Genomic DNA, 13,210 nt, shown 5'->3' on the forward strand with positions numbered 1-13,210 from the left:
GTCTTTTTCCAGGTAGGGTTTTACTCAGCCCCATGTGAACCCTTTTTGTATGTGGCAAGTATTTGACTGATATTTTGCTTAAGGAAGGGGAAAATCCCACTTCCTGCAGCGTATTGCAGGGACCAGCAAACAAATTCCTTTGTCCATTGGACCAAATAGATAATGCTAATACTGTGCGGGTGCTCCAGAGCTGACTCAGCTATTCCACGATCACATTATTATATCTGTGACATGCCACCCATCATTGCTCTTAAAGCGACTGCTTGATTAATATTCAGTATTTAATGCTAACACTAAAAACTTAGGAGTCTGAAGTGTTACACTGCAGGAACTGCAAATACTGTTGTGATGGTAATAGTCTGGGTTAGTTTCATGAGATCTATTAATTCAAGGGCAATTTTACAGTTCAAAAGTACCAAAATGTAGGTAAGGTGATGACCAACAGTTGTGACTACTTGGAATAAAGGTCATATGTCAATTTTTAAGGAACAAAATATTAAGTTTCCAAATGGCCTATGATTATTTCTTCTCCTATACAAACAGTACATCTATCTCTTGGCAGTATAACTTTGCCACCTAAATTCACAAAAACGCTTTAATTGCGGTGTTATAGATACACATCGTATACTAGAATTGGGAAGTACTTTGGCTTAGATTGTTTTAAACATCTACTTCCCAAGTGCATAGCTTTTGTTTTAACCAACTTGTCCAAGAAAGGAAAAAATACCATACTGTTTTTTAACTCTCTTGGTTTAGTTCCCTTTTCTCAGTTGAAATATTTATGCTTTTCTGTGGACAACTTTATCAAACTATTCTGCCTTTTTCCCTACTAATAGCTCARTGGTAACTCTTTTTTCTCCCTTGCTTCAGTCTTACATGTGACAGATCAAGCAATTCCCATTAAAGCTAAGTCTGAGATTCAGGAACACTTATTGGCCAACAGACTCTTCCTTAGTGGAGAATGAGGATTCAAAGGAAACATTTGATATTAGTTTTACTTTCATTATTTTTGTTAAAAAAAGTTTGCACCTTGATGTGTCATGAACACCCCTTCTTGATCTTCCTTTGCCTTGTCAGACCTGGCCAGCACAAGCAGCTGAGATCTTTGCTCTATTTTCCCTGCATCTCTGTGCAACGCTTTTTTAAAAAGAGAATATATTATTTTTTTCTAAGCCTTTCAGACTGCTGTCACATGATCAGGATTCTCCTGAATCTCTATGCATTCGATCTCTTCTCGTTCCTTCCTTTTGGCCCGTTTCTTTTTCTTGTGGTGCTTTTTGGAAGGTGGGAAAAAGGTTAGAAAGACGGGCAAAATAACAAAACAGTGCAGAAGTGTGCAACTGCCGGCAAGCAGCAAGCATTTGAACAGTGTGAAGGTCAAGTTTGAAGGCACAAAGAGAAGGGGGACCAACCCAATAAGAAAAGAAGTAACATTTTGCAAAATGGCTGTCCCATGCTCTTGGAGGGAGTTCTTTATACACTGAGTTCGGGTGTGCTCCGTAGCTAGTACAAATGTATAAAGCAGGGGTGCACAGTGATCTATGGCAAAATTCAAAGTGTAGATAAGGCACAGTATAGAAATGCAATCCATGTCTACATTCCATAAGGTCATCAAGCCAAGGACACCCAGCTCTATTGAGGTGACACTGAGAATTAACCAGAAATTTCCCAGAGGATGGATAACCAGGAAAAAGGTCAGTATTAACACCAGCAGGATGCCAAAACCAGAAATCAGGACAGGCATAGTTACTGATAAACCATAGTGGTCCATGAAGACAAAGGTGGGATTGAACACAATGAACTTGATGCTCTGTATAAGAGAGAGGGGCCTTAACTTCTCTAACAATTGCACCGCCTCCCTCTGGGTGTTTTCACTAGTCCTGGCCACCAGGTACAAACGAGAAGCAATTATGTTGTTCTCGTCTCCAGCCTTGGAGAAAATGATGTCATTTTTGAAGTGCTGGAATTCTGGCTTTTTTAAAAAGGAGCTCTGGAGGATGCTGATAAAGTCACTTTTGTTGGTTGCAGTAATATTACCCACTCGAAGGTACTGGTAATACTGTTCAATCCAGGATACTGTATTGAACCCCTGGCTCAGTGTTTTCAGGTCTTCTTGCACAGTGCCATTCCAGTACTCCAGAGGTTCATAAATGTAGAATCCTATCACTGGGCTGTAGTTGCTGAAATACTTTTGCTGGATGAGGGCATAGGAGACACTTGGAGACTCACTGGCAAGAAGATTGATAATGTTGGCTCCATCATTAATCTGTAAGCACCCCATAAAGGAGAAAGAGGCATAGATGAGATACAGTATCACCACAAATGGCTTGACATAGATGTTGGTAATCCACTCATTGTAATGTTCTCGGAGAAAATGCTGGATAAAGTGATGCTGGTACGGGTTGGTCTCGTGATGAGAAGTATGATGATGGCCATCATTCATCATAGTCTGGAACCACACAGGTTTCCGGTCCAGGTATTCTGCTGAAGGGATTTTACAGCAGAAGATGCTGTGATAACGGTTCTGCTCCAACTGGCCAGCAAAGACCAGGCAAGAGCCAAAGAAGGAGAAGATATAGAAGTAATTCAACAGAACGGAGACACACATATTCTGGCAAAAGACTTTTACAGCTTCGATGTTGGTGAAAGGGCTGGCACCCATGCCGAAGGCTATGAAGTACAAGGAGCTTGTCATTGTATAGGAGACCATGACATCTGAGTAGGCATCTGCTACTCTATCCTTGAATGGCAGATTCTCTCTGGTTCGACGCCATCCTGAAAGAAGTTCAAACACTCCTTTGGTTCCATGACCTGAAAGGATAAAACAAAAAATACATATCTGTATAGATAACACATTTTTTTTTGTCTTGCAACAGTTAAAAATATTGTAAACTAAGTTATGATTTTCTCATCAGTTAAACAAAAGTAAAATGTTCACATGTGTCTGTCTAAAGGTAGATACCAGAACTCATGTGCAGGTGCTTAAATAAATGGCCTGATATTCTCAGATTCTCCATGTTCAGCACCCCTGTCCTGAATGAAAAAATACACTTTGAAAAGACACTCACTGATTTTAATAGCCATTGAATTAACGGCCAAATTAACTGTCTATACAGGACAAAGCAGGATATTAAGTTTACCTTAAGTCTGGGATTCATTCTTGGAATTTCTTGTAGCAGCTTACTGCATCTTTCGAAGTTTAAAAGATTCATTTTGACAAGTGAATAATGCAAGAAGCAACATTTCTTCCACAGTATAAATTAATAGTGTTACCTGAGAAGTGAGTAGGTCTAAGCAAGATATGGACACCTTGATTCTTGGTAATCAACAACGGAAAAATAAATACCATTATTAAATATACATAATGAGAACACCTTATATAATGGTTCTCTACCTACTGTGTGAAATTGGAAAGCCTCAGCTGTTGTCTGCAAGCTTCCCCACCTGTCGCTACCTGACACAATGGTGATGATGACAAAGAATACAATATTTGCTACATCATTAGTCCATATTAATTGTCTGAAAAACTTATGCTTTCTTCATGATCATATCTCTCTGTCTCTCTCTCTCTCAGCTATCAAAGGCTTCTACTGGTAAAGTGGAATTCCCTCAGTGGGAGGACATTCAGAAAAGAGTCACAGTATCCCTGAGCTGATATCTTGGATGTCCTCGGGTGTCTCAAATAGTACTAGATATGGAGGAGATCTGAATCACTCCCTAGGCGTCTATATGTTTACATGTGTGCATCTGAAGTGGTCATCACAGGCTTTTTTCATCTTCACTGGAGGGGAAAAAAAATGCTTCCAGAGATTTTGACCAAATGTAGGTCCCTAATTTAGGGAGAGGTGGACTGTTAACTTCCTCCTCATTGACTGTCAGTTGTGATTGTCTTGGTGGGATCACTGTCACCCTCACACTCTGTATCAGTCTGAGCAGGACACAAAGATTTCCKCTATAGAAAAAGAAACAGAGGAATGCGGATAAGATGCCTCAGAAATGGATTGGCCCAATACCATACAGACTGTTTTCATTTTGTCTTATTCTGAAAAATGATATGATGAATAATTGATGATAACCTCAGGAGCCAGATAGCTACCAGAGTTCTCCTACCTTTTCCYACTGCTGCCTTAAGTTACCTTAAATTACTACACAGCTATTCTTTCTGGGGCTTCCTTAACATTAGCCAACATGCAAAGTTTGGCAGCCTTAACCTCATCATGATCCCTCAGGAAAGACGAATCCTCTAACTCCCACTCCTATCAACTGAGAACCAATTCTCAGTTTTCAGTCCTCTGCTTTTTAAGCTCTCATAACAGAAATCTCATCCAAAACTCAGTGATATCAGTGGAAAGACTTATTCAGTTTTCACAYTTTCGATCAAGCCCTAAGAAAATTTTGAACAAGGTAAGGAGATACACCACTGGGCAGAGGAAGCAGGAGAAACAGTCCCTCCATCTCCGTACACATTCAGTCTGTGTGACATCAGAATTGCATGCAGCAAAGCAGGAGGTAATATTCTTGTAACTAAACCAAAATATGACAGCAGGAGATTTGCAAATAATGAAGTATGTAACAGTGAACAAAAAATCTGTTGAGTTTCTCTTTTGATTTAAATTGTTCAGAGGCATACTGCTACTTACATTGTCCAAAGCAGCCTCCTGACAGCCGTTCTAGACAAAGTAAATTACAGCACAAGCTGTCAAATTCTGTGAATGCTACCTGTTTTACTGCAAATTGGCGTCCCCAGTGAAAGATAAACACACTTTGTTACAAAATTCTTGCAGTTAGCAAAAAAAAATCTTTGTGGAAATGTTTCTGTCTTATGAATCAGTATCTTGCTTTGGGACGGACCTTGGATTTCCTGGCAAGTTTAGRGCAAGTCAGTTCAAATTCCCAGGGCATGGCATTCTGGCACATTGTCACGTTTAGACTGTCTAGCAGAAAAACTGKCTCCTTAGTCTGAGTAGAGTTACAGAATCCAGTGACTTGGTGCAAATTCATCTTATATTTAAAGAAAGCATGTAAATACCCTCCAGTGTGTGGACCATGCTCACTGGTCATCAATAAATTCTGTTCCAGTGCCCATGTCTTGGCTCTGTTTAATTTAACRGTATAGATGCTGTGTTTAATTCTGTTTTGAAAACACTAGAGCACAATGCTTTTCCTCAGATATCTGTGCTCATCCCTTTGCCATCTTCTGGACCATTCCTTTCCAGATGTTTCTGCCAAGGTCCCTCTAGCATCTGATTGTACCTCTTCAAACTTGTCTGTCCCATATGTATGGCTGTAACACCTTTCCCTCTCCCACTCAGCTCCTGATATTCTTTGTCCCTTCTCTTCCAGCTTTAGGTATTCCTTCTTTCTTTCTCTCTCTCTTACTCTCTTTTCTTTTTTTCTTCTCTTATGAGGAAGTCTGAGGGAGATGGGCAGTTGTGCTCTGATAGCAGATGGCATTTCTCCTATCTTCCCTTCACCAGCCTCTCCCAGAGAGGACAGAGTGACCATGTGGAGCTTCCTCCACTCTCCAAGGGATCTCCTGCCACATAGGATTAAGGGAAACTGTGGTCTGCAGACATCACTTTGGGAACAATTATTTAGAGTCTGAATGAGATTTGAAAATTGTCTTTCTTCTCCAAATCCTCTCATTCCTTCAACAGCAAAGCTGCAGGCACATTGAGTAAAACCAAGGGTTGCTCTACGTCTGTCTAGTTGACCTGACAAAGAATAGGGATAGATTTTTAAGAAAAGGGTATTGGAAGCAGGGCACCTACAGAGTCATTCTTTCMCAGTTTAGCTTCTGAGAGTTTGGCAGTCCATAGTGGAAGGCCTGCCAAAATCAGTGGCTGCATTGGCAACATCGTGTTTGCAGACATTGATGGATCTTCAGGAATTTATCTAATCCCTTTTCGAATCCACATAATTGTGGGAGCCTCTTATTAGGAAAGAAAGCTGAAAGTGAATCATAAAATCRAATAAAACCCCCAACAGTTTAGAAATATTAAAATGGGTAGGGTGGATCACTTTGATGTTTTTAAACCAGAAAATTGTCAAAGCAAGTCTTTTCACACAAACAATTTGAGTCATGATGAATGGGCACTCTCCCAAAGAGGTCTTAGGTGAAGAAATGCTCTWCCAGCTCTATCATCAATTTACAGTAGTATTGACTTTTTCTCTGCTTATTACAGAATCTCACTCATCTGACAGCCTGCAAGGTTATGTTCCCTCTTGCATTTATACCATAGTTTTATTATTATTCAGTTTTAAACTGTAGTATATCAAGTTCTCAGCAATTTGTGCCTGATTGCATTTAATCTTAAGGTAGGTATATATTGACTAATAAAAAGRTTCTTCCTTCTGAAATATGTATACAAAGACTACCCAAGAGTATATACTAATGTGTTTTCACTAACCTGAGTTAAAACTCTGTTAAAATAGTTAAAATCAAACTCTAGATTTTTTTTCTAATGGAATGAGCAATATTTTGAGAAATAAAACATTGATGTTTGCAATCCTCTTTGAGAATGAAACTTGGCACTACTTTTCTTATTATTTCACAAATGTAAACTTTCTAATTATCCCTCCTTTCTATATAACTTCTTCTGTATCACAAAAAAAAATGGGAATTAGGGAATACTGTGCAATATTTCTCTTGCTCCCACTGATGATGATCCACTGWAGATCTGGTGATGACATTCAATACAGGGATTTCAGGAATTTGAGAATGCTTTTAAAAGGGAAGAGAACTCCTACCTTTTTATRCAAAATAGTGTAATTTGCATCTAAATTTCATAACAAGGAATATTTTCAACAGTATATTTACTACTGTGGTAAAAATTGTATGTTAGTAGAGCCCTGGAAATTTGCTCTCCCAGACACTGCTTTCCTTTTGCTCAGTGGGGAAATCAGCTTTGTTCTGTAAGGCAGATAAATGAAGCTCTGCTTCTCCTCTTCAGATCACAAAGCACAGCTAGAAGGCACAACAGCACTGAAGGGGTCCAGATCCTGCAAAATCCAGCATTCTGCTTGTGCATATGTGTGCAAATCTTCTGTTTTTACTAGGTACATATTTGATGGAATGGGTACTTTATCACTAAAGATTCTGTATGGACCCCGCAAACCTTTCCTTGACTGGTTTTACCACATCATCACTGTGTTACCAAGTTTTTYAGTCAGTATCTGTTCTTTTCTCCAGGTGAGCAAGTCCATCCCTCTTCCTCATGAAGGCGGGGGGAGGAACACTTTTTTGTCTGTATTGGACAGAAGCTAATATTTTTTCTGACATTTCCAATGATTCAGACACTAGAGTGACTCTGTGAAATTCTATTCCTTCAACTTTGCTGCTAATATCCTGGCAAAATTGACAGTGTTAACTTCCCTGGGCAGTTCTAGGAGGTTCACAGGGTCCTTGGCTCTGGGTCAAAACTGCCAGGTCTCCCTAGTACTAACATGACATGAAAGAAATAATGCTGAAATTTGGTATTTGCCAGACAAGCAACAACCTATGACTACTAAAGAAGAGAGAAGACAGATAAAGTCCATTATTTTGGGGAGAGTAAATAAGGCAGGCCACAGGGAAGATGGAAATATTTAAAACTCTTTCTGTTTCAATCTTCARAACAAAAGATTAGTTATGAGCACATATTTAAAGTAAGTTTTAAGAGGATAGGTACAGAGACCAGAAGAATTACAGAATTTTAGAACTGCAGAATTCTGTGATTTGGGATTGGAAGGGACCTCTGGAGATCATCTGGTCCAATTCCCCTGCTCAAGCAGGGTCAGCTGGAGCAGGTTGCTCAGGACCATGCCCAGCYRGRGTTTGARTATCTCCAAGGATGGACATTCTACAACCTCTCTGAGTGAAATAACAAATTAAAGAYCACTTCATTCAGTTAAGTTTATTGAGGTTGCAAGAGCTTGGAGAAATTAATCAAATAAAAAACTGAGCCAAAGCAATCTCCAAAGTATTACCCATTACTTTAGAGAATTTATGTAGATGGGATGGTCCAGGTCCACAAAGAATGGAGAGAGCAAGCATAGTATCTATCTTCAAAAAGGAGAGAGTAAAAGACCTACAGAACTTAAGGCCCATCAGCTTAATTTTTATYTCAAAAGATAAAAGAATAAGCAATAGGAAACTAATTTATAGTTGCTGAGAGAGACAAGAAAGTGATCAGAAAAAGTCAATATAGATTTATCAAAAATAAATTATACCAGTTCAGCCTAATTCCTTTGAAAAGTACCTAGCATAATGGGAAAAGAGAAGAAGATATCTAACTTAATAAGGTTATTAATACTTTTTTACAGGACTTACTTAAGTTTTTTTGTACTACTGTACTTGACATTTTCACAAACAAATTAAGAGAATACCATCCAGAAGGGGGGGGGAGGAAATAAATATTTAATCAGTTGAAAGAATGCAAGTGCAAAGTTTTTGGCAATGTTTTTTCAAATTGGAGAAGACATTTCAAGGAAGATCATGYCAGAGGTCCATCTGGGGCCTTGTTTTATTTAATATTTTCAATTAATGATTTGGACACTTACAKAATTTGTGTGTAAGACTGAACTGGGGAGGAATGCAAATCTTGTGTAGAGCAAGATCAGAATGTAAACTTGGAAAAAKAGTCAAAAGTCAGTAAGATTATATTTAATGCTGACTAATGCAAAGTGATAAGCTTTGCTTTAGGAAATCAGATGAAAGAAATACCTAATAAACAGTAGCAGCAGAGGGAGAAGCAAGACAGATTATTTAGGAGCTACAGTGAACTGCAAAGGGGATATACCCCAAACATATTTTTGTTGAAACATATACAAAGCTTATTTTAGCTGAATTAACAGTAATAACATGTAAGATTTTGAAGGTAATAATTATGCTTATTCTGATGTTATGGAGGCATACGGTGGAGTACCATTTTGAGCTGAGGCATGATATTTTGAAAAAGATGTGCAAAGAAATGGGTGAATGCCTTGGGGAATAAAAACAACAAACAATATCTTTGTTGTAAAAGATGAAAAATGCAAGGAAAAGCTGAATGAATTGTTCTGATTTTTTTTTTCCTACAGTATGAAATGCTGATGCAGACTTGATAGCAGTCCTTCAACATTAGAAAGGTTGCTATGAAGAGGACAGCAATCAATTATTCCTCATGTCCACYGGGAGTCATTGGCTTCATTTGCAGAAAAAAGGATTTAGGTCAGATATGAGAAAAAGAAATCTTTTTTCCTCTAAGGATCATTAAACACTAGAACAGACAGCCTAAGGAGATTGTAAAGTCTTCTTCWTTGCAAGCTTGAAAAACAGGTTAGGCTAATAAAAGTCAATGGAGATCTGGGTATGTCCTGTCTTAGTRCTGTGAGATGGACTCTATTTTGACTCTAATCTATCCTGAGGTTTCTCTCATCTCTGCATTTGTATAATCCTACCTAACTTTGACCAACAATGATACTTAAGCCTGTAAACCAGGTACCCTTGGATACTGTCTTAAAAAAAGCATGCTTGTTCAGCATTYGTGTGTTGCTGTTGCTGTAATCTCTCAACTCTTTGCACTTGGAATTTCATCTGAATTTATCATTCAACTTTATATCAAGACCTCAGTTGCTGTCAAAATTCACTAGGTGCTTTGGAGGAGAGGCTGTATATTGCCAGCTTCTGTAAATCTAGGAAACATGGCCAGCCTGGCACTACATACTCTTTTGGGTCAAGGAATAAGGAAGAGAGTTTGCTTATATAGGTGATAACTATATAAATTCATGTTGTCTCTGTTATATTTCAAATCAAATCTGAAATGGGTACTATAATAGCGCTTTCAATAACAGGAAAAAGTCATACAGGTTTTAATCATAGGAAAATACCATTAAAGTTTGGTGGCCAAACACAATTTTACTGAACTGTGCCAGGAAACCCAAGAATCACACATGTAATCTTGCCATAYATACAAAGCAAGGACTGCTTTCTTTGAAATCAGACTGGTGGGCACTAAGAACATTTTTAGTTTAAAATTCTCAGTTGCTAGTTTATAGGAAATTTCTATTATTTCATCTAGAATAACAACCTATAGCTCTCTGAGAAGATGGGAATCATGATATTTTCCTCTGGGAATAGATGAACAGAGAACATGGAAATTTTTCCTTCCTGGACACTAAAGAGCCCAGTTCATCTTCTGGAACATCTGAGCATGCTTCAGCTAATGGATCCCCATAATAGCAAGGGCCATGGCCATTAGCAGCATATTGACACGACCTATTCGCTGTCTAAGTAAATGTTTTGAGCCAATGTAGTCTGGATGAATCTTAACAGCCTGCTGTATTCGGGAGGTGAGGCTAAGTGATCTAATGTTCTCTTCTAGCCTTGAACTTTATGAACTACTTAGGAAACTATGAACTTATCCAAGCCTATTGATTTAAAAATAGGTCATTTTAGATAGTTTAGGCTCACATAATCCCCCTTTTTAAAAAAAAGAGGAGAAACTTTCTACTTTAGCAATTTAGGATTCATTTGCTCTTCTGCCTAATCACTAATGTTACTACTCCCACTTACATTCAGGAAACCAAAGCACAAAGAGATTAAGTAAATTGATCACAGTCACACAGACAGTGGTACTTGTTAATTARGGTACTCAGCTGGGCAAGGAACAGACCTCATTTTGTTTGTATTCATGTAAAATGTTATAATTTTACCAGAAAATCAAACTTATTTGAAGAAAGATGCCCATTGGAGATGGTGGGAAAACACTTGCTAGTAGTATAGTGAAATACCAATTTTTGTAGGATCTCTTAAAGTCAAARTCCAAAGCTATGCTCTCTAACTCATCATCATACCAAACTGGTTTCTTTCTGTCATGTCTATTCTTCATCAATCAACTTCTCACAACCATTGTATTAACTGTCAGGTGTAAAGTTTGACAATGACATTGCAGATTTAAGTGTTATGTAAGTTTAAGTACACGAAAACCTCTTCACAAGCATTGACTCTCCCTCTGCCATGAAGGTTAATGATTTTTATATAGTTTAGTCAATACCAGAACACTTGTTAAAAGACTTTCTTGCCTGTATGGACAGGAGCTGATTGTGTCTTCCATGGCCAAAGACCATCCACATTTCAGCAGGGAARAAGAAAATAGAAAGGAAATTTAAACTGTTGCCATACGGAGAGTCAATAAATCCTTGGAATCCGTGGTGCGCAAGGAAAATAAGATTTGAAGCTTAGTGGAACCCCAGGGATGTTATTCAGCAGCAGTATATCTCAAGACAATGTATTTGGGCAAAAGAGGGACYTTGGCAAGAAGGCTGATTAAAGAGAAGAAAAGATAGAGTACCTTTTGTAACAAACTTAAAATATAGGTACTAAAAACATGGCTTTCATCTTATTTCTCTCCATATACCTCTAATATGATTGTAATTTGATTATCCATTCAATTGAATTGCTGTACATACATATCTTCTTTATTTACTTTTATCTTAACTGTTGTTCTGTGTTAGTGGTAAGTTCTGTAGTTAAAAGGGTCTGATCATGCAGGTGAGGGGCTAAATTACTCTCAGAGTGATTAGTGGTTCAGTCTCTCCCTACAAGCTTAACACAAGAAGTAGAACAGACTCTTATCCCACCTTAAAATGCTGGGAATAGTTCAGATTTTAGGAGCAGAAGATGCTACTGTGGAGTCAGTGTCTTCTGCTTGCTAGTGTTGTCCATGTGGAAGAGATTCCTTGAACCATAGAAATTATCAATGATATAATATTTGTAACTTGTGAATATCACTTAGCTTACAGCTACAAATATGAGGAGCAAACTTATAAAGGTCAGCTGATGAAGCTCCTGCAGAAATTTTGTTTTGACTGACCATATGATTCTATACCATATTTGAGGCATGACATTTTGTGACTGTTTCAAGGCTGCATACAAAGCACATCTAAATAGAGAAGTTAAATCATTTCTAGATACATTCACCTTGTGAGGCTGTAGCAGGTGTACTTTTTCCCATTTGAGGTAACTGGATTTATACAGACATGCTGACAGAAAAATTTACACCCTGCTGTGCCTTTCCATCTTGAAAAGTACACAGGGTAGGATTGTTCTTTTAAGCCACAAATCCCTATCATAATAAATTGGCTAATTTACAGAGCCGGGCTCTATAGCAGGAGTGCTTAATGCAGTGCAATGAAACCTCAGCCTGCTGAGCCACGCATCTTGAGCAACGAGGACCTCCAGGGAAATCTCCAGTGCAATGCAAGGGTGTTSGCGTTGTTAGATGTTAGCACTTTGGGTAAACACAGTAAAAGGACTTGATGCTATTGGTAATAYCGTAAATGAAATCCATTATGCCTAAYAGATATTCCCATTTCCTTAACTATRTTTCTGCCAGCCTATGAGCACGTGGCAGGCCTGAACATCGGTGCCTCCTAGGTCCTCAGCAGTAGTGTATCCCTAGTGATATGTGAACGCGATTAAGAAAACAACAGCTACAATCCTAACGTGTGTGGTGGGGYGCTCCTGATAAACATGCAGACTATGACTGATGCCTTCATGTGTGCTCCAGCTGATTGCCTTTTTTTCCTGTTCTCATGAGCACTTCCAAAARCCTTTTAAATAATTCTGAGAATTGCTGATGAGACCAAAACATAAAAGAGTTAGTTTCCTCACGGGCATTTCAGTGGAGCCTGACTGATGGCAATCCTGTCAGTGTCTGAGGCTGAAAAGCAATGAAGAAAGAGGCAAGCATTAGTTCTGTCTTGTGTTTCCTGTATATTAGCACTTCACAGCTCAGTATCAGTCTAACACTACTCCCATCAAATAATTGCACACTACAGCCAGAGCTGTAGATCTCTCTGCAGTCACTACAGCAGGAGACTGACTGCTTTAGTCTAAGGTTATCTATTTACATGACTGAAAATACCTCTATCTCTATCCTGATTTCTTAAATCCTCCAATGGCAGAAGAAAGCATATACAGAAACATATACTTGTAGAACAAGAAAATGATGTAATGAAATACAAATCATAGTGGAGTCCTCTGTTAGTTTAATTTCCAAGATTCTGAAGAATGCCGGTCTGTAAGTTACATTAACACTGATCTTCTGCTATTTTAAGAACTCAAAAAATGATGGTTCACTTGGTCTTTTAGTCTTAATGCTCCCTTCAGCTAACCAGCTGCGCAGTCCTCATCAGCCTCTTTCACTCTCTTTTCCTGCCCACCTCAAAATGATAAAGAAACACAGAC

At 38.5% G+C, this 13,210-nt stretch overlaps 1 protein-coding gene across 2 annotated transcripts in view; it reads right to left on the minus strand.

Annotated features, from left to right (window-relative positions):
• Nucleotides 1–1,177: 1,177 nt before the first annotated feature.
• Nucleotides 1,178–13,210, minus strand: part of PTCHD4 (patched domain containing 4) — an 83,149-nt gene continuing 71,116 nt past the window's right edge. For both annotated transcript variants that reach the window (XM_085320346.1, XM_085320348.1), the window contains exon 3: nucleotides 1,178–2,811. In XM_085320346.1, coding sequence (XP_085176472.1) covers nucleotides 1,178–2,811 — 1,634 coding nt within the window. The remainder of the gene's footprint in view (nucleotides 2,812–13,210) is intronic.

The sequence above is a fragment of the Rhea americana genome, unplaced genomic scaffold (assembly GCF_003343005.1).
Source record: "Rhea americana isolate MKP2758 unplaced genomic scaffold, rheAme1 scaffold_63, whole genome shotgun sequence".
Classification (NCBI taxonomy): Eukaryota; Metazoa; Chordata; class Aves; order Rheiformes; family Rheidae; genus Rhea; species Rhea americana.